Source organism: Protomyctophum parallelum (assembly GCF_964188405.1).
Source record: "Protomyctophum parallelum genome assembly, chromosome: 3".
NCBI classification, from domain to species: Eukaryota; Metazoa; Chordata; class Actinopteri; order Myctophiformes; family Myctophidae; genus Protomyctophum; species Protomyctophum parallelum.
Window position 1 is genome coordinate 32,342,655 of NC_139698.1, and position 22,536 is coordinate 32,365,190.

Below are 22,536 nucleotides of genomic sequence, written 5' to 3' on the forward strand. Positions count from 1 at the left end.
TACAATATCATGTCTAGAAGATTTATTATTTATTTTAAGAGCATTTTCCATGCCCTAGAAAGAGAATAGCTGCAAACCACCACAACAAACCCCAAATCAAGGACATATAGCTGTATATAAAACTAGATTTATTGAATCATTTAAAAGAGACAATACAAAACATGTAACAAAGCAGTAAATACTAGAGAAACTGTCATATCATTTCATACGGATTACTCAGATGGAAACACTTGGAACACTTGGAACTAGGTGTAAACACTGTACTGTTAGCATTGGTAATCCAATAGTCACAGACTGTAAAGACCAGTTGGGGCTCAAGTTCTAACGTTGTGCATTTGCTGTGAACTACACAATGAAATAAGAAAATGGATGTGAACATAAATATCAAAGTAATTTGCCTTCGGCTGCAATTAATAAAGCATGCAGTGGCAGAAAGAAAGGAAGCATGTTGAAGACTTTATGTTTCATGCACCACCAGAGAAAACTTAATAAAACTACATTTGAAAAGTAAATATGAAGGTGATATAAGCTCAATTCCAATCACTGAAGATCATCTGAATGAACCACATTATCATCACTCCTCAGAGTTGACAAACAAATAGTCAAATAGTCTCTAAGCCATGGCAAGTTGAAAATTCTTCTTAGGAAACATCAGACGCGCATTGACCACAATGAAAATGGTCTTGAATGTAAAAGTAATATATTTCTGTCGTTTCTTAAAAAAAATATTAAAAGTTATTCTTGAAATGCATGGGTAATTGGGTAGCATCAATATGTCGCCACAGGTCTCTATAACAATCAGATTTCTGATAGAGTGACCCGAAAAGAGTCTGCAGAGTTCTCTATAGCCAGGATGAAGGTGTCTTCGTTGGAGTAATTCTCAATGATGTTGTCGTCCATGTTTACCAAGATCCTTAGAGAGATTAAAGAGATGCACATAAAGACATGGATAAAAGTAAAAGCGACAGAGAGTGATGTCTTTACATTTGGTCTATGTGAATACGGTCTCTTTCTCACCCTTTTTTGCTTTTTGTGTAAACTTTGGACATCTTGTGAAAGGGTACAGCATATTTCTGTGAGATCTGTGAGAAACACATTGGCACGTTTTATTCTATTCGCATGCATTTTAAAGATGTTGAAATTGGGACCTGACCGACTGTCATTATTAATGAAATAAATCATTTAATAGGAAGATGTTACATTTCAGGGACAATCACATTGATCTTGTCTAGCACATAACCAGTTATATCTGAACAAAATCTGCACGTCCACACTATATTACACTCTACGTAAACTAAAGTCAATTTGCACAACTCACTGCCTCCATCAAGGCTTCGACGGTTGGGGACCGGAGCATTAAGGCGTCGAAAATGTCATCACTCTCCTTCCTCACATACAGCAGAACTGGTGAAGAGTGGAAAGAAAGAAAGAAATCTAATTTAACAGTCTGTCTCGAGAGACTACAGTATTGTTAACATCTCTCTCGTTTTGTCTCTTTGCATATTTCTTTGTAGCATTAGCTCACTGGCCATGTTAATATCCAAATTGTTGTTGTCCTGCAACTTAATAGTTAATGATAAAGGGGAAATTACAGCGAGTGCACCTGTAATTATTTAACTGTTAAACTACAGTTAAGCATGAGTGATGAAGGTCAAGTGATATTCACAGACCTTTCCTTGCAATCTCTGCTTTGGACCTCTTGGGGTTTGGTGGACAGAGAACTTCCTCAGTACGGCATGGAGCCCGCTTGACTGCAATGCTACTGAAACAGAGGAAACACCACAGTTATCACTTTGACTGCAGAATTAATTAATCGCAATGCCCCGTTCACTAACCGTTCATGAAAATACGCTTTAAAATGGTGTGATCCTTTGTTGTAGTGTTGGAAAATAATCCAAAGTGGCGATCAACAACACACCGCCATTAGAATTCATTTGGCCTCAATTTCCCAGAAGCCTTTGCATGCCAGTGCGACTGAAAATGTTGTGGTGACGTCATCCGAATGAGTCACCTATCCCACTCTGTCAACCCAGCAAAAGTTATTAAAAAATGCGAATTAAACAATGAAAACGTAACTCGTGTAACTCGTTATTGGGAGGGAAGCAGTTCTACACTGAATTAACTCGTGTAAATGGGAGGGAAATTGTTATCTCCTTGGAAGCCAGAACAAGATTATTTTAATAATGCACAGGTAGCCAGGGACAATAAAGTGAGATTTGATAAATGAGTGTTAATCCAGAGTTTTTTATTATTATTTATATTTTAGCTTCATCGCTAGCCGCTTCCATGGAAGGAATAGCCGAAATCCGAAAAAGACATGAACGTCAACATGAATTTGCTGTGTCTAACATCTCTCAGCCAAACCTATCATGCTGTGAGATGATGGTACTAAATCTTACAGGCATGATATGGACACGCAATTTCATGCTGCTGTGATTTTTAATGATTACTGAAGATATACAGTTATGGAACAGAAAGCATTAAATCATCAAAACACTTTTAACAAAACAGCATGCAAAATGTGCAAGACTTTATCATGATTTCTTCTTTTTTTTTTTATCAGCAGAATGTGAAAGTAGTGAGGCAGTGGTTCCCAAACTGGTGCGTGCACCCCTTGTGGTGCGCGAGCTCCTTCTAGGGGGTGCGTGACATGGAAAGGCTAATGGTGGTGCTATGGTTTTATTTTAAATATATTATTGTCAACATATTATTCCAATATATGGCAAGTATATGCAGAATATAGACTATGCTGCATATATTATGCCATATTCAGGTTTATATACCAGTATGTGCATATATGTGGATTAAAAGGAAATAAATGTCTCATAGATTATGCAATTTTCCATTTTTCAAATTTCCATGCGGGGGGTATTTCCAGCTATAGATCGGGAGGTAACGGGGTGCATGGCCAAAGAGGTTTGGGAACCGCTGCATGGTGTAATAACATACTATACCACAGACTGAAACGACATACCACTCACCCATTTCTCTCAACCTCGTCTGTGTTAAAGGCAAAGACCTACAAAAGGAATTAAAGAATACAATGTTGGATCCTGGTGCACTATCCAGGGCTCTGTTTTGTCTGACATGTGTGTGTGCTTGTGTGTATATTGTGCATGTTTCTCTGCATGAGATACTGTTAATGAATTCTCCCTCACCTGCCCTGCTCGCTGCAGGTTTCCAAAGTGGACATCAGGAATGAAGAGGACAGGCTGGGAGTCCAGGTCCGTCATGGTTTTGAACAGAACACTGTCACTTTTCCTCATAGAAATCATTGGCACTGGGTCGCCATTTTTCCCTGGTCAAAAGAAAAATGCATGTTCATTTCCAACCTGCTTCTACTTGTTTTCTTAATGAATTATTCAGTACATTGTTTATTTTGTTTCATAATTGTGCCATGCAAAACAATTATTAAATGACAATTACTTTGAACCCCAGTGTCCTTATTTAAGGCGCATCAAGTAGAGCCCTGGAGGACCAGTGGCGTGTCCAGACCTTTTGGACTGCGGTGCGGTAGCCCAAGTGGGGCACAGACTTAAGGACCATTCACACCAAGCACTATAACAAAAAACTAAATTATACAACACATTTCTGTGTTGTATCCTACCGACTCACCTGCAGTGAGGAGCCCCCACCAAGAGGTCGTAGAGGCTTCGTCCTACTCCTCCCACCTAATAATCCCTGCTGACAGGTGCCGCCCCAGCCCGACAAAGCCGGTACGACAAAGTACACGGTGGATTCGAACCCACCATATATAAAGGCTTTATATTTTAAAAGATCCACACCACAACTCTAACAAACTCCATACTGGTCTCACCTTTTGACTTTTTGCTTAACTGCTTTTTCTCCTCATCACGCATCTTTCTTTCAGCCCCCTATGAAAAGGACAGATATGGTCATATTAATGACAAAATAACAAAACTAAAAAGAAAGTGCAAGAGGCCTTGTCTAAATGCCCTGCCTGCAGCCCCTGTGCTGCTGTGTGCGGTAGCCATCCTTAAAAGTCCCGTCACTAGCAGGGCTAAAAGCCTAAAATATCTGAGCATATGAACATGTTATTCCTAAATGGAAGCAGGCACCTCTGGACAAACCAATTGATCATATTCAATATTGTCAATAGATGGTGGACCTCTCACCTTATCACAGAAGACCTTGATGTGAGAACAGGCCCTGTGGATGGGCCTGTTAGTGCGGCTGTTGTAGCTGTAGGTGTCTATCTGAATCATAAGAGGCATTCCCTTCACACCCTTCTGGGAGGAGAAGTCCGTGCTCAGACAGTTGGCAGAGATGAACACCTAAGAGAAAAGGGAATGGATTGTGGTGTTCTTGTTTTAGAATTATTACAATCATGAAATGCACGCCTGTAGTTGATATGAAGTTTAATAGGATGGTACCATCTTCCCATTTTATTAAGATTAACAAATGTTGACCGATTTACGGATTTCGTGTTTTGTGTTCGTTTCCTAAAAAAGGAAAAATGCCCTTCTCAAAGTGAATACTTTGTTGTTTTATTGTTCAATTGATGATTGATTGAGCATTTGTACAGTCGTACAGTGAGGGACGAATTCCAGGAAAGAAGCATTAGGAGTTGGTTGATGAATTGAACAATGTGGACAAGTGTAATGCTTAATTGGGTCGTCCACTCACAGTTGACAGTCTTTGTATTGAGTTTGTGCTTAAAATGTACTGTAAATTCTACAAACTGTTAATAAATATTTCAATCAATCAATCAAAGGTTGTCTTTGTTTTTTAAACTAAATTGGTCATTTCTAAATGGTCCAAGAATTCACCAGTCAAGATCTAGCAATGAAGAGCTCTAAACCTTGTCTAAATTAGGAGGTAATTTGTGGTACACATAAAAGGACCGTCCCCCTACAACGGAATTGTTGAATTTCTGGAACACCCATTATTAATACGCCTCCCCCCCCCCCCCCCCCTCAGCACCCCCAATTAAACTTGTCTGGCGCAGCGACGGACTGTCCAGTTTAGCAACGTTGTAAAGGGATTCTGTTGTAAGTGGTTGCAAATTGCAACTCGTTACGTTGCGAATCGTTGTGCACCCCTTTAGTTAACCTTATAATATGTAAGCCACTGTCACTCACTTCAAACATGCTTATCTGTCTTGGCATCAGCACAGGCTCAGTGGGTTTTACAGCAGCAGTCTGGCTCTGAGATGGCTAACCAGATGTGGAACACAACAGCCGCATGTAGCCGTTTGAAAACCAGGAAGCCAGATCTAAAGCAAAGTAGCGTAATGTTTGCTCTCTGGTCACCTGGTTCATTAGATGTCTTAAGGGGGTTAAGCATGTTAGCCAATGCGTTAAGTCTCTCCACCTCTATCATTAAGGTGGCCAAATGTGGCCTGGGCCGGCCGAGCGGTCCAGGCACCTAGGCTGGTAATCCAGCCTGACAGCATGTCGGGCAGGTCCCAATCCCGATGACCTTTGCTGCATGTGTCTGCTAACCAACGCCCCCCCCCCCCCCCCCCCCCCCCCAAAAAAAAACAAAAAAAAAAAGGTGACCAAATTTCACACAAAATGTAAATAATTAAATACTATTGGCTTGTCTAGAAGCTACTGCATCTTTTAAAGGATGCAACAGGCAGCGCACCATAAATCTTCAATATTATATGACAAACTATATAAAACGTTTTTATGCTTGGCATGAGAAAATAAATTATGTCATGCAGTATTGGAAATCTAAACTAAACCAGTTTAAATTTCTTGTTTTATGCCAAGCCGCCACAACCTACAAAACTACCTCAACTCCTAACAGCATTTCCAGTTGAACAGGTAAAACAGCCCTGCCAACACAGATAACGGTTGAGATTCTTCAGCACAGCTTAAAATGTTTTTCCCACTACAGAGTAGCAACAACATCATGTCAGAACCTGCAAAGGTGATGGTTGATAGCTGAAAAAGACCTGAAGCACAAATAACCCTCCTACACACCTTCATAAATCATAATGCATTTCACCCATAGCACTAGTTGTTGTGGCGTGCGTGGGTATGTTTGTGTAGGAGTGTATATCTGCATAAATATGCAAAATATTTTGTGTGAGCATTCAGTTGCCCACCTAAATAATAAAACACTGTCTGCAATAGTGTCATCCATTCGACCTAGCACAAACGCACAAACACAACACCAGCCAGGCTGCAACAAGCAATTGTACACCATGCACAACCAGCACATTTCATGCTCAGCTTTAATGCCAATGATTGTTGCTTGGCAACAGTTGAACTCATCCTTCGTCCCCAAGCATCCTTTTTGTATCACAGCTCATTATAGCCTGATTCGGAGCCCAATTAATATTGGAGACAGAAGACTCTTGGTGACAGAACATACATACAGTACACATTTGAAAACCTCTCTAATAACAGTGACCTCTGTGCTATGCTGTTTGTGGCCTATAGAATCCAAGTCAAGATAAAAGAAAGAGAGAGAGAGAGAGAGAGAGAGAGAGAGAGAGCCTGTGTGTGTGTGTGTGTGTGTGTGCGCACACACACACACACACACACACACACACACACACACACACACACACACACACACACACACACACACCACAGATTCTTAACAGCAAGATTCATAACAAAAACAACTATACAGTTTTCCATTTTTACATACCCATAATATTTATCAAGGACTCTATTGTTAATGTCTTACTTTAATACACCTAATGAACTGTATGTCAATGCAAAGCACTTGCCGCTTATTTGACAGTAAGGGCTGGATTTTGAAGATGCGTTTTACAATGGGGTAATACATACAGTTTTATGAGCTGGGGGCGTGTTGTATGTCATATTGCAATTTTGGGCATGTTAAGAAGCGCTTTCAACACCCCGTGGATTGCGCAAAACGGCGTTGAATTAGTCATGGGTGTGTTTAAGGCGTGTTTGAGACGTACCCAATCAGTACTATTCTCTTTACCAGTCAGCTGATGTCACATACGGAATGCGCACTTTGGGGATCGTGGTATTACATTTCTTCAGGCTGGCACCATAGAAGACATGACATGACTTTGTCACATTTGGGTTAATTATTCCTATTGCACTGCATGCTGTCACCTTTATGCCTCAAAATAATTTTGTTTCTATTGAAAAACACCAGTAAAATCTTCGCTCTTAGCATTTTATTGAAGAAGACTTGAATCGGGTGTGATACAGCATATGAAAGCAAACTTCCCACGGATTATGGAGATGTTTTTAAGGTTGAAAAATAAAATAATTATGGCCGTTTCTAATCTCAACATTTTACAAAAAAAAGACGCAAAAGAGGCTGTTGCCATGTCTCATAGAAACAAGTAAATAGGTCTATAAAAATAAGCGCATAACCTATTTTAAATGAAGTGCCATGTTTTTATTTTCTAGATAGTGAGTCTGCCATATCCAGATTAATTTTAATGACACCACATTAAAATAAAAAAACATATTTTGATTGTCCACAAATATAAAGTTCTTCCTTCTTTTTAAATATGTTCTTGCACATTGTTATAATGATCATTATATATATCCCCCTGCAGTCAGAGTTCATAGTTTTAATGAATGAATGTGATGCATTGTGAGCTGGTATAGATCTGCTATTTTCAAAAGTAATCTTGGAAAAATTTTATTTAATTTTTGGATTAGCCGTCCTTAGTTGGGCAAATGCATTCATCTGGGGATCCTTGACATGGGAATGTGCTGTGTGAGGATCACTGGTTTAAACAACATTAGGAGAAAAGCCCAAATAACCACTTTAGAAACAAGAAAAGCAACCACAAATAGTACAACTACCAATATTTACAAGCAACTTTACAGAAAAAGAAGCCGCTTATAATAAACAGACATGGCAACACTCTAGCAGCCTCCCAGAGCCGCTCAAGTGTACAATCAAACAGTGCTTTTTGCGTTTATGAGGTGGTCAGACCCACGTCTAATCGTTATGCGCTGAGTGTTTTTAGGTCAAGGGGCTTAATAGCAAATTGCGCAAAGCGAAAATAATTAACATATGGACACTCCCACAATGCTAATATATTCAGGAACGCCGTATGCCATATGTGTGTGCGTTCAACACGGGCCGATATGCCTTTCATAATACGAATGTGCGCAGAGCGAGGGCAATTTATGTATTACCCCATTGTAAAACGCATCTTCAAAATCCAGCCCTGAGTCTGTATTCGCTTAAGTGAGGGATACAAGGAGACTTCTGAAGCCAGTATGCCTCAAATCTTACCTGTTTACCTCCGCAAAATAATCTAATCAAAAATATCTAATACAGTAGGTAATGATGAGTAAACATAAGTTAACAAGATCAGCATCACTGCTATAGGTTGTTACTAGGGTTGTCCCGATAATGTCGGTACAACCCTGTATGTCGGTAATCGGAAATCGGGGCAGATCACATCATTTTCAAGCCAAAATACGTGACCGGGACATCCCTAGTATCAATATTATATCATGATATTAGACTGGACATTGTCTGTCATTTGGGATATGGCATAAACGGATCGGGACAAATCTGTATCGGTAGATGCTCAAAATCAAATGATCAGTCGGATCAGGAGCAAAGAAACGTGATCGGGACATCCCTAGTTGTTACATTACTGAGGTGTATGCCAAACTAAATTAAGACTGCAATTAATTATCTGGGTGTGTTTGAGGAACACTAGGGTCAAATGGGAGCCACAATCTCCCATGGCTTGGTTTGTCTGTCCTTGTGTCTACGAACTCTGTTTGTTTGTTCTTCATTCTTTTGGGAGTAACCAACTTTACATTAGGTGTAATCTGAGCAGTTCTTTAATGCTGTTGCTGTATACTCAGGGCATCTAGGACTGGGGGTCCGAGGAATGACCAAAGACAACATACCATTAGTTCTGTCCTGGAAGACAATAATGGGGAGGATGGGTGGAAATGGCATATGCTCAGTAAAGTTATGTGAAGTACAATAAACTCCATAACCTGGCTGGACTATATTCCACACACACACACACACACACACACACACACACACCATAGAATGAAAGACTTTCATGTAACAAGGCCTTCTGATGATCATTCCAATTCCCTCGAAGAGTGTAATCAGTTTAATTTATTTGAGAGAAAGCAATTCCAACTTTTAGGCATGCAAACTTATTCCAACTTTTCGGCATGCAAACTTTTAAAAGCAATGTTTTTATTGTATGGTTTGTTTTTTACCTTGGCTTCTTCATTGATGTCCCACGTGAAGGTGACAGCATTGTAGGCAATTTCCTCAACATTTCCAATTGTGTTAAAGCTCTCTTTGTAGTCAGCTGCAGATGATTAAGCAGGAATCAAGATATTAGACATAGATATCATCAGCCCTGCTTTTTACATTTCAGGGGACCAGGGATCTGTGCACAAACACACTTCAGTAATTACTTGCATCACAAGAACAACTTCTCAGATAACAAGACCAGATGACAGAAGATGTTAGGAATTTGATTATAGAACCATCTGTTTATTTATAGTGCAAATTCACAACAAAGTTAAATATAAATTCTCTAATGTATCTTTGTGAGGCCATCATGCGACATCCTTTGAAAACGTTACGTATGATGGCACATTAAATTGAAAGACCGGCAAAACAACTCAACCACAAATCCAGATATGCTTAGACAAAGATAAGACAATTTGATGCACTTCAATAAATCCCAACACTTTTTGACCATGATAGCATGTAGATATACTGAAAACATGCCACAGGTAATGCACTCCCTAAAGTGTTTGACACCCAGCAGTTCATTCCATTCTGTTCTATTCACTACCACAAGTTAAGGCCTGTCTGTCTTTGATCATAATGGCCCCAGGCCTCTGCTTATTTATCCCGTTAACGTCTATTCAAATAGCAATCCAGCGGCAGACCGCTCCTTGGGGCTTTTAAGGGAATCTGGATTTAGACCGTTATTCAAAATAGCTCCAAGTGTGTCAGGTTTCACCCCAGGAAAATACAGAGGCCTTCACTTGGAGCGTCCTGTAGGTTTGCCACCTGCTGTCTCTTTCTGTGTGTATGATCATCTACCTCTTGACGTTCCCCACCCGAGGCCGGATGCCATTCTAGGCCCCATATGTTGTACCACTTAACTACTCTCAACTCCACAGATGGTTCTGGTTGTTTTTGAAAAACAAGCTTTGCATTCAACAATGTTAAAATGGAGAATAACAGTGACTGATCTTACCGATGTCCAGGACTCTCTGTTTTGCAGTGTGCTGACGAGAATGCCAATATTTCCAATGCTTCAGCTGTTCATCTCTACCCTTCTCCTCACCAAAAACCACCATAACAACACTCTGTAGAAGCATGGAAATATACTCAAGTTTGAAACAGGATAATAAACATCAATATATCTATTAAATAGAGCCATTCAATTAATCACAGGTGTTATAAACATACCCATAATGGAGTGAAGAGTCTGCATTTTTAAAGGCGATGTAAAATTATTGTCAGTAGTCTCCTTCTCTAATCATCATGTACCTTTTCCCGGCCTCACCTGTACAGCACTCTGCTGTGACATCTCAGAGACTCCCATGGCGCATTGCTCTGTACCGTATGGGTTCCTAGTATCAGCCCTGGGTGATGGCAGCGATCCACTCACCCGCACTTTGCTTCCCGAATCATGCAGGCATGCTCGGACTCCAGTTTGACTCAACGTCACGGCATAGAACTGACCCCGGTTCAGGTATGCCATGGGGCCATCTCCTTGACGCTGGCGCAGGGACATACTGGCCTCCAGAGAGTACTGGAGGGTGATACTGAAAGTAAATAAGAACATGTTTAAGTAGAACTTTTAAGGGGAAATCATGAAGAAGAGTTAAGCCTTTAAGCCTTTTGTATTACTAGGCTATTTTAATATAGGATGAATGAAGTATGAAACGGAATCATCACAACTAGAAAGCGGAGTCAGTACCCATAAGTCTGCATCTGTGAAATGTCAAATGCAACTATTGCATTTGTTTCTGAATCTGGATACTAAAAATGTCTGACGTACCCTGGTTGGCTGTAGTATAATTCATTGACTGCTCCACAGTACGGGTCCTCAAAGGTGTTGGCTGGGGTGCTTCTCAGCTCATCTTTCAAGAAACCAGACATATTGCAATGGTTTTGTTCATAGATCATCCTAATCTGTTCTCTCCCTTCCGTTTTGCAGGAACCCCCTGAATAGGAGTTCATCAATGCTGATGTGGATGTGTGACCCTCTGCCTTGACCAGCGCTAGGGAGATCGCACTCTCCCCCACACCAACTCCAGCTCCTCTTCTGACCTCTCCTGTTAGCCCACTAATTCCATACTTTGTGCCGTGCCCCTGATGTTCTGTTGTAGTAGTGGAACCGTTTACAGAGAGATTCACCGGCATGAGATCCTGAAGATGAGAGTCCAGCATTGTCTCCAAGTTCCCAGAATCTTCTGTCTGTTTAATGGTGCTGGCTACTAGTCTCTTCTCTCTAGGAACCTTTCAAGCGCACGCACGCACACACACACACACACACACACACACACACACACACACACACACACACACACACACACACACACACACACACACACACACACACACACACACACACACACACACACACACACACACACACACACACACACACACACACACACACACACACACACACAGTAAATAATATTCCTCTATTCATTCAAATTAAATAACCAATTCATGCTTTCTCATGTGTCGTTCGTCATAAGTTCTGGTTTTCAACCTAAATTGTATAAAGTGTGGCGTGCTTTAGTTGGTTCACACCTTGTAGTAGTCATAGAGCAGACCCAGAGCGGCTGCACTATCATCATCTCCGTTGATGCTCATCATGGCCTTGGTGGCAGCAGTCAGTGGGTTCTCCAGGTAGGTCTTCCATGCCTCATCCTCATGGTTGAAAATTCTTCTACAGGGCGTCATTGCCAGCTCATTTGGCACCACTACCACTAACCGTTTACTGAAGAATATTAACAATGGTGAGAGAGAGACCATGAGTTGTTATTATTAAGCATATCTGTCATTAAAGAGGGCACGCCTGCCAAACACCATATCCGCCCCAGGCTGTTTCTCACCAGACTTCTATACAGCTGCCCTCCCTGTGAGATGTGTTCGTATGTAGGATCTCTTTTAACTTAAGAAATAATTGCTCAATATTCCCATTTGAACTAAGGCAAATACAAGTTACAACACAATCAATTTGCCTTGTATATGTCTTGACAAAATGACAATATTCATTGAGTAGCTAGCCTAAGTTAGTTACAAGAGAGACGCTATCCAACTATTCAAGGTAACTACCCTACAGTGCTCTTACTCTGCAAGGTTAAAGAAGGACTAAAACTATGCACACAAATCAAATGATGGGATTTTACTCATAATCAACAATTCTGAACATAATCAACTATTTGTCTTCAATAGCCTACATTTCACTTCATTTCAAAAAGCATCTTGCCTATTGTATGTGCATAAATAAAAAATTATTTAGTTATTTCAGGTCAATTAATGCAGTAAGAAAATGTGTAATTTGAGACATAGGCCTATTGATTACTCGAATCTATTGATTACTATTGATTCAAATCTATTGAAAACGTGTTACGTATCGCTCACAAACTATAACGGAATCTTATAGAAGTTATTACCTGTCCAGGTCCATGCTGTTTCCAGGGAGAGCTTGCCTGAGAAACAAGACTTTCTAGTTTGTGCAGGTGAATTTATGTGGGTTCGAGACTCAAAGGAAGACGGTCGGAAGGTGAGAGAAAAACTATGTTTGATTAAAGCTGGCGCCGCCGTTCGTCACAGGTCGCAGTGAAAACATTTACTACAAGTCTGAATCAACGATACACCAGCAAACCCACGTTTATTTTATGATTCAGGTCCATTTGCCGTGTGTAAAAAAAAGTTTTGCAAGATGAGGCACACTGCGCTCTAGAGTGGAACACCTGATGATATGTAAACAAGGAAACAAAGGTTGCTTTTGATTGGTTAGGGGTTCCTCAAGCCTCATAGCCCCGCCTCTCTTAAATCAACTGACGTATCTGTACAGGGCAGGTAAAACGTCCAGTCTGTAGTTTAGAATATATACTCTTAAAGTCTGTAGTCCAAGGTCCACTCTAGATGGTACACTCTAGTGAAGTCTCTAAAGTTAGTTCTGGGGTTTATGGAGTTATGGTTTAACTTCAGCTTGAAATCTTGAAATGTATTGCTTAATTGCCCCATTCTATTTTTGTCATGAGCAGGGGGAATTGATTACATTTGTAATTCAGTAGTTTGTACTAGAATGGGGCTATATAAATAGCCTAAAATATGCTCATAATATTGGACAAAATCTTGTGTCAGCTGTCATTCTTATTTCTTGTTGCTTGCAAGTTCTAGTTCTTCCAACACACCGTCCAGCTGATTAAAACCCCGATGCAGCGGCTACCTAACCTGACTCCGCCAGATGGGGCAGCAGAGAGTACACTGGGTTCCCCGAGGGGGGAACCCAGGGCTCCGTCTTTTGAGCTAATTTAGAACTTCCTGTCTGAGAGCTAGCTAATTTAAGACATCCGGTTGCCTTCAGAATAAAATAAGATTATTTAATTAATAATTATTACATTACATTATTAGTATTATTATTACATTACAGTTATTGTAAAGACACACATTATGTTTCTGTGTAAAAATAAGTAATTAAATAACATCAAAAAGTTATCTAAATGGATAAATGCTATTCACTGGAGTGAATATTCTATTATATTCTAAAAACGACTTATAAATCCTAAAGCCTTGTCTATACTTCACTGTGCAACGGTCCTATGCTGGACAATAGCAGATATGCAAACTCACAGCACATCTCATTCAAGACACTGAACTTGCAGATCTGCCATTTTTGAACACACTATAAAGTTAACCATTTATCATGCTGCTCTACGTGGCACTGCATTCTGTGACATTAAACCAAATGGCATTTTCCACTCTATGACACGACTGTTCTACATTTTTGTCTAATAAAATAGGCTATTAATTGAATCAATCAAACTGCATTAACTAACAGAGATACTACTAACCAAGCTATCCATGTCAACATGCTCTATAGGAGTCTCAATAACAGGTATAAGTAACGTTTAATGTTTAGTAATTTTAATGTAGCAGAAGAGGCCATTCATTGAACAGAGTTTTGCACAATTTTAACATCCCAGATCGATTTTCATCACAGGGCTGTCTGCTTCATGTAATATCATTAAAAGTGTTGTTGGTGACAGTTATATGAGTTGGAAGCATTAAGACCCATTTTAACCCTCAATGGCTTCCTTTCTGACAAATAACGTTATTGTAAAAAAAAAAAAGATTCACGCGTTCATCTGTAGCTATTTTGCATTAGAAGCGGATGGGACCAAGGGACTCGGATGTAACGTAGGGGCAATATGACTACAATATGACTACAATTCAGTATTTTAGCTGTGACGTGAGCGCCCCCTCCTGAGATACTTCCGGGTCCTACTTTTGTGTCGCTTTTGTGTCCCCATGGAGTTATACTGTGACGCTCCGTCGGACTAAATCTGAGACGAAAACAACCACGAAAGTCTAATTTTACCGCTTTCCTCGCAACAACAAAGCTGCGCTGCTCTCCCAAATCTGTCTGTGACAGGCCGTCTGTCCCACATGGAATACTATCGCCATTTTATTTTATTGTGTCAAATAAATCCTCATAATGCAAACTAGATTCAACATACTCAAGCCTGCACACATTCTAAATATACCCCAGAAATATTTTACCGATCAAATGGACTGTTGCCACCTTCAATAATAATGATAATAATAGTCTTTATTGTCTCCACATCATATATTTTTGTTGTCATGGACACTTGTACAAAACATTCATAATTCCACTCGAGTTGGAAGCATTAAGACCCATTTTAACCCTCAATGGCTTCCTTTCTGAAAAATAACGTCACTGTAAAAAGATTCACGCGTTTAGATATTCAATTTACAATGAGATGCGGACGGGAGCTGGTGCCACTTGGACCCGGACATAACGTAGCACTACAAAATGACGTCGGACTTAAATACTGAATAGATTCGCGGTTAAATCTCGCGGGCGTGGCCTCACACCGGAAGGAAGTGCCGCCGCCCTCAAATACGGAAGAGACGCGTGGAGGTAGGTTTGGTCAGTGTTTGTTTGGAAGTGCCACGTCACCATCGGTCTTCGGAGCAAGTAAGTGATAAATGTTATTTAATACTTAACGCTGTTGTTGTTTGTGTGTTCAAACGTCTATCACTTGAAGTTACTTGTTATGATGTTTATATATGATGTTTGTACGAAACTGTAAAACAGTGTTTCAGTAGCCGAATGGTTAGTGTCGAAGGTTTATAAACAACTATGCCCGGCCTCAATGTTTACTAACCGTCGACAGTACCCACTCGACTACCGAAACACGGCTTTAAAGAGTAGTATTTACATATCTAAACACAACAAGTAACTTCAAAAGTGATAACATGTTTGAGCCACGGACCACCATTTCACATTAATAGACTCTCACAATGGTGGTCAGTGGCTCAAATGGGTCTGAGAGACTAGATGGCCTCAAATGTTGGTCCGTGGCTCAAACGCTGAATAAATAATCGACTAGAGGTGAGAAGAGTATTGTCTGGTAGGTAAAAGGACAAACATTCTGTGAAAATTGGCACGAAGCAACAAACATTCTTTGAAATTGGTGGGAAACGATCCCGGGCACTCATGTTAACAAAGCTCAGTCACTAACCACTATCGCTATGCTACAATCAGCATTATAAAATCCAAGGATCAAAAGTAGCAATCTTCTACATTCTCTAATTGTGTAGTTTTTTGGAAATTAAGCAGATGCTTAACAACAATTGAACTATTGAGAGTGTAAAGATCTACTATTGGGGTCAATTTGGTTACCTAAATTAAATTGCTCTGTATTGTGACAGTAATCATTGCTATAGTGTGTGTTCAGTAACAGTGTTAAATAGCTCTATAGTGTGACAGTAATCATTGCTATAGTGTGTGTTCAGTAACAGTGTTAAATAGCTCTATAGTGTGACAGTAATCATTGCTATAGTGTGTGTTCAGTAACAGTGTTAAATAGCTCTATAGTGTGACAGTAATCATTGCTATAGTGTGTGTTCAGTAACAGTGTTAAATAGCTCTATAGTGTGACAGTAATCATTGCTATAGTGTGTGTTCAGTAACAGTGTTAAATAGCTCTATAGTGTGACAGTAATCATTGCTATAGTGTGTGTTCAGTAACAGTGTTAAATAGCTCTATATTGTGACAAAATCATTGCTATAGTGTTTGTTCAGTAACAGAGGTCTCCCGGTCTCTCCAGTTTTTTGTTAAACACAGTCCCATAGTAACGGTACCTCTCATTCAGTCCCATTCACTCCCATTCACTTTTATTCACTCCCATTCAGTCACATAGTAACAGTACACCCCATTCAGTCCCATTCACTCTCATCGTATCAGTCCCATAGTAATAGTACCTCCCATTCACTCCCATTCACTCAAATAGTATCAGTCCCATAGTAACAATACCTCCCATTCACTCCCATCCACTCCCATGCACTCCCATAGTATCAGTCCCATAGTAACAGTACCTCCCTTTCACTCCCATTCACTCCCATAGTATCAGTAACTCCCATTATCTTGCAACACAGCAGCCAAGTATATGCAGAACACATATACACGCATTTGACACAAACAACAAGACAATTTACATACATAAAGACATGAAGACAAGAGCAATATCCACCGCTTAGATTATCCTGTGGCTACTACAACTCCTGATTAAACCCTTTTCTATTTATTAAAGAGCTGGAGAGACAGGAATATTCCTGTTACTGAACACACACTATAGCAATTATTACTGTCACAATAACTTTGTACTTTTGCTACTGATGTTTGTGTGCAACATTTGAGCTGGTGTCAAGTCACCTTAATTCAAGTGATAGATTATATACAGGGGCATGCCATATGGTCTACCTGCACAGCCTTTGTGATTACTGGTAGATCACGATGTACCTTTTGGGCACCCCTGCAATACAGGATTCCTGTCCAGAATTGTTTTTTATTAAATATAGAGGGTTTAAGTGTAGGGTTTGTCATGTTGGTGTTCTCTATAACTTTTCGTCCTGGGCATGACGTTAAACTGTCCAGTGTAACTCCAAGTTACATGGGGTGGGTATGGTTTGAGAGTTTGTGATGCTCAGTTCTTTTTTTGCGTCTCGGTTCCTCAGGTGGAAGCTGCATAGTTGGGTTTTTGATGGGTTGGGTTTCAAGTGGCTGGTCGTTTGTTTAGATATTGAAAAGGAGGGGGGCGAGCGCGCTACCTTGTGGGAGGCCGTTCTTTTCGGCTTTCCATTTACTCCTCTGGTCATTTAACTGAACATAGAAGCGCCTGTTGTTGAGGAGGCTTTTCCTGACCATTGTGCGGTGTTGGACAGTGTCGTAGGCAGCAGAGAGATCTCTGAATGCTGCTCCAGTTATTTGTTTCCCCTCAAACCCATCCTCAATGTGTTGGGTGAGGTTGAGCTCTGTCCAGCACAGGAGCGGCTGGGACGGAAACCAGCTTGGTCTTTAGTCAGCTTGGTATCTATGAGTGGCAACAAGGCGTTGGAGTAGCAGCTTCTCATATAGCCTTGTAGGTGATGCAGAGGGAAATGGGTCGGTAGCTCTTTGTGGATAATGGGTCTATGCCAGGATTAGGGATTGCAACCACGATGGCCTTTTCCCAGACAGAAGGGATGGTTTTCTGTGCTATGCATGTGTTCAGCATCCCCACAAGCCAGGTCTTTGCGTTGGGTCCCAGGTGCTGTAACATTTCTGCCAGTAGGTCATCAATCCCTGCTGCTTTTCCGGGTTTCAACTTTCCCATTGCAGTTTCAAGTTCTTCTAGGTCGAAGGGTTTGGTTTGAGGGCTGGCTGATTGTGGTTGGTCTGATACCACTGTGCGATGGTATTCTCCTGTGGGTCGGTGGCGGTCTTGGTCACAACTGGTGGCCAACAGTTGTAACCAACACCGCCACCGACCCACATAGAATACCATCGCACAGTGGTATCAGACCAACCACAATCAGCCAGCCCTCAAACCAAACCCTTCGACTTAGAAGAACGTGAAACTGCAATGGGAAAGTTGAAACCCGGAAAAGCAGCAGGGATTGATGGCATACTGGCAGAAATGATACAGCACCTGGGACCTATCGCAAGGACCTGGCTTGTGGGGATGCTGAACACATGCATAGCACAGAAAACCATCCCTTCTGTTTGGAAAAAGGCTGGAGTAGTTGCAATCCCTAAACCTGGCAAAGACCCATTATCCCCGAAGAGCTACCGACCCATTTCCCTCCTCTGCATCACCTACAAGCTCTGAGAGGCACTACAATTTCTGAACAGACTATATTTACATCAATATGTCTGGGTCCCCACCTACTCACTCAGGGTTGACGTGTCACACCTGCAGTGATGGGAGGGGCACCAAAATGTGGTATTTTGATTGTTTAATGGGGGCACTCCCTTAGTATAAAAGTGTATGTTTTGTGTACACATGACCTGATGAAGATCAAATGGATCGAAACGCTGTCAGTATTTCAACAAAGAACGTCTTTCTTATACCTGTGGTGTGCGGGCTCCATCCAATACCTACACCAGTTGTGATGCAACAGAGTTTGCTGTGACCGTTGTGAATTATGGGTGGTGTGGTTTTTGCCAAGACGGTGGATTGTGGCCCATGCCTTCCTGCTGTTATTTGACATGTTGGTGTTCTCTATATCTTTTCGTCCTGGGCATGACGTTAAACTGTTCCGTTCGAGAGGACCAGCGACCCTCGAATGTAAACGGCCACGAAAGGAAATTATGTGTGTGTGAGGTGTTCTCTATAGGTTGGGTTTCAGGTGGTTGTATTGTAGTAGCTTGACATTTCTTGGAGGGCACTTTCAAGGACAGACTCAATCTTCTGGAAGTCTGCTTGTTGGGTCGTAATGCAGAGGTTGTCGGCGTAGATGAAACGCTGGCATTAGGCATTGGGTAGTGGCTGGTCGTTTGTGTAGATATTGAAAAGGAGGGGGGCGAGCACGCTACCTTGTTGGAGGCCGTTCTTTTGGGCTTTCCATTTACTCCTCTGGTCATTTAACTGGACATAGAAGCGGCTGTTGTTGAGGAGGCTTTTCCTGACCATTGTGCGGTGTTGGACAGTGTCGTAGGCAGCAGAGAGATCTCTGAATGCTGCTCCAGTTATTTGTTTCCCCTCAAACCCATCCTCAATGTGTTGGGTGAGGTTGAGCTCTGTCCAGCACAGGAGCGGCTGGGACGGAAACCAGCTTGGTCTTTAGTCAGCTTGGTATCTATGAGTGGCAACAAGGCGTTGGAGTAGCAGCTTCTCATATAGCCTTGTAGGTGATGCAGAGGGAAATGGGTCGGTAGCTCTTTGTGGATAATGGGTCTTTGCCAGGTTTAGGGATTGCAACCACTTTGGCCTTTTCCCAGACAGAAGGGATGGTTTTCTGTGCTATGCATGTGTTCAGCATCCCCACAAGCCAAGGCCTTTGCGTTGGGTCCCAGGTGCTGTAACATTTCTGCCAGTAGGTCATCAATCCCTGCTGCTTTTCCGGGTTTCAACTTTCCCATTGCAGTTTCAAGTTCTTCTAGGTCGAAGGGTTTGGTTTGAGGGCTGGCTGATTGTGGTTGGTCTGATACCACTGTGCGATGGTATTCTCCTGTGGGTCGGTGGCGGTCTTGGTCACAACTGGTGGCCAACAGTTGTAACCAACACCGCCACCGACCCACATAGAATACCATCGCACAGTGGTATCAGACCAACCACAATCAGCCAGCCCTCAAACCAAACCCTTCGACTTAGAAGAACGTGAAACTGCAATGGGAAAGTTGAAACCCGGAAAAGCAGCAGGGATTGATGGCATACTGGCAGAAATGATACAGCACCTGGGACCTATCGCAAGGACCTGGCTTGTGGGGATGCTGAACACATGCATAGCACAGAAAACCATCCCTTCTGTTTGGAAAAAGGCTGGAGTAGTTGCAATCCCTAAACCTGGCAAAGACCCATCATCCCCGAAGAGCTACCGACCCATTTCCCTCCTCTGCATCACCTACAAGCTCTATGAGAGGCACTACAATTTCTGAACAGACTATATTTACATCAATATGTCTGGGTCCCCACCTACTCACTCAGGGTTGACGTGTCACACCTGCAGTGATGGGAGGGGCACCAAAATGTGGTATTTTGATTGTTTAATGGGGGCACTCCCTTAGTATAAAAGTGTATGTTTTGTGTACACATGACCTGATGAAGATCAAATGGATCGAAACGCTGTCAGTATTTCAACAAAGAACGTCTTTCTTATACCTGTGGTGTGCGGGCTCCATCCAATACCTACACCAGTTGTGATGCAACAGAGTTTGCTGTGACCGTTGTGAATTATGGGTGGTGTGGTTTTTGCCAAGACGGTGGATTGTGGCCCATGCCTTCCTGCTGTTATTTGACATGTTGGTGTTCTCTATATCTTTTCGTCCTGGGCATGACGTTAAACTGTTCCGTTCGAGAGGACCAGCGACCCTCGAATGTAAACGGCCACGAAAGGAAATTATGTGTGTGTGAGGTGTTCTCTATAGGTTGGGTTTCAGGTGGTTGTATTGTAGTAGCTTGACATTTCTTGGAGGGCACTTTCAAGGACAGACTCAATCTTCTGGAAGTCTGCTTGTTGGGTCGTAATGCAGAGGTTGTCGGCGTAGATGAAACGCTGGCATTAGGCATTGGGTAGTGGCTGGTCGTTTGTGTAGATATTGAAAAGGAGGGGGGCGAGCACGCTACCTTGTTGGAGGCCGTTCTTTTGGGCTTTCCATTTACTCCTCTGGTCATTTAACTGGACATAGAAGCGCCTGTTGTTGAGGAGGCTTTTCCTGACCATTGTGCGGTGTTGGACAGTGTCGTAGGCAGCAGAGAGATCTCTGAATGCTGCTCCAGTTATTTGTTTCCCCTCAAACCCATCCTCAATGTGTTGGGTGAGGTTGAGCTCTGTCCAGCACAGGAGCGGCTGGGACGGAAACCAGCTTGGTCTTTAGTCAGCTTGGTATCTATGAGTGGCAACAAGGCGTTGGAGTAGCAGCTTCTCATATAGCCTTGTAGGTGATGCAGAGGGAAATGGGTCGGTAGCTCTTTGTGGATAATGGGTCTTTGCCAGGTTTAGGGATTGCAACCACTTTGGCCTTTTCCCAGACAGAAGGGATGGTTTTCTGTGCTATGCATGTGTTCAGCATCCCCACAAGCCAGGTCTTTGCGTTGGGTCCCAGGTGCTGTAACATTTCTGCCAGTAGGTCATCAATCCCTGCTGCTTTTCCGGGTTTCAACTTTCCCATTGCAGTTTCAAGTTCTTCTAGGTCGAAGGGTTTGGTTTGAGGGCTGGCTGATTGTGGTTGGTCTGATACCACTGTGCGATGGTATTCTCCTGTGGGTCGGTGGCGGTCTTGGTCACAACTGGTGGCCAACAGTTGTAACCAACACCGCCACCGACCCACATAGAATACCATCGCACAGTGGTATCAGACCAACCACAATCAGCCAGCCCTCAAACCAAACCCTTCGACTTAGAAGAACGTGAAACTGCAATGGGAAAGTTGAAACCCGGAAAAGCAGCAGGGATTGATGGCATACTGGCAGAAATGATACAGCACCTGGGACCTATCGCAAGGACCTGGCTTGTGGGGATGCTGAACACATGCATAGCACAGAAAACCATCCCTTCTGTTTGGAAAAAGGCTGGAGTAGTTGCAATCCCTAAACCTGGCAAAGACCCATTATCCCCGAAGAGCTACCGACCCATTTCCCTCCTCTGCATCACGTCTTTCTTATACCTGTGGTGTGCGGGCTCCATCCAATACCTACACCAGTTGTGATGCAACAGAGTTTGCTGTGACCGTTGTGAATTATGGGTGGTGTGGTCTTTGCCAAGACGGTGGATTGTGGCCCATGCCTTCCTGCTGTTATTTGTCATTATGGTGTTCTCTATATCTTTTCGTCCTGGGCATGACGTTAAACTGTTCCGTTCGAGAGGACCGGCGACCCTCGAATGTAAACGGCCACGAAAGGAAACTGTGTGTGTGAGGTGTTCTCTATCATTTCATTCCAGACTTCACTGTCTATCTCCTGTGTTTTCCATTCATCTTGAGCGTTACACAGTCGTCTGATGTGCGGGGGGAGGTGCCGGCTAGCGCATAAAGGCACGGACGGGACAGGTGTTGTCTTGACCCATCCCGTGATGATGCGACAGGTGTCATTTAGGGCTGTGTCGACCAATTTGGTGTGACGTGATCGGCTCCAGCTTGAGCAGGCATACTCTGCTGTAGAGAAAGACAGGGCCATGGCAGTTGCACGGATTGTTTGTGGGTCTGCGCCCCACTTGGGAGTTCACTAGTTTTCACAGGATGTTATTGTGGGTGTTGACCGTGGCTTTTGTGTTCTCCAGGTGTTTTTTTTAAGAAGAGTGTCCTGTCCAGTGTAACTCCAAGATACATGGGGTGGGTATGGTTGCAGAGTTTGTGA

The 22,536-nt window shown here is 42.3% G+C and overlaps 1 protein-coding gene across 4 annotated transcripts; it reads right to left on the minus strand.

Moving 5' to 3' along the window:
• Window positions 1-110: 110 nt before the first annotated feature.
• On the minus strand, window positions 111-12,917 carry LOC310856779 (grainyhead-like protein 2 homolog). Of its 4 annotated transcripts, none has more exons than XM_083762257.1 (14): window positions 12,621-12,917; window positions 11,752-11,941; window positions 10,988-11,448; window positions 10,595-10,751; window positions 10,178-10,289; window positions 9,177-9,271; window positions 4,137-4,295; window positions 3,818-3,875; window positions 3,159-3,298; window positions 2,982-3,019; window positions 1,671-1,762; window positions 1,319-1,404; window positions 1,018-1,082; window positions 111-913 (listed from the first exon to the last, which is right to left on the minus strand). In XM_083762257.1, exons 1-14 carry the CDS (start codon window positions 12,632-12,634, stop codon window positions 799-801), a joined length of 1,782 nt encoding a protein of 593 aa, XP_083618383.1. In that variant the 5' UTR covers window positions 12,635-12,917; the 3' UTR covers window positions 111-798. The 4 variants fall into 4 exon arrangements, 3 of the variants coding, with proteins under 3 accessions (XP_083618383.1, XP_083618382.1, XP_083618381.1); XM_083762256.1 differs by having other exon boundaries at window positions 1,671-1,759; window positions 10,490-10,751; XM_083762255.1 differs by having other exon boundaries at window positions 10,490-10,751.
• Window positions 12,918-22,536: the final 9,619 nt, after the last annotated feature.

Bases quoted from the DNA above. Each gene is read 5' to 3' on its own strand.
- LOC310856779 (XM_083762255.1), bottom strand. The intron at 9,272-10,177 runs GTAAGATCAGTC...AATCATCTGCAG, and splicing joins ACAGAGAGTCCTGGACATCG to CTGACTACAAAGAGAGCTTT. The intron at 1,405-1,670 runs GTCTGTGAATAT...ACTCTTCACCAG, and splicing joins AGCAGAGATTGCAAGGAAAG to TTCTGCTGTATGTGAGGAAG.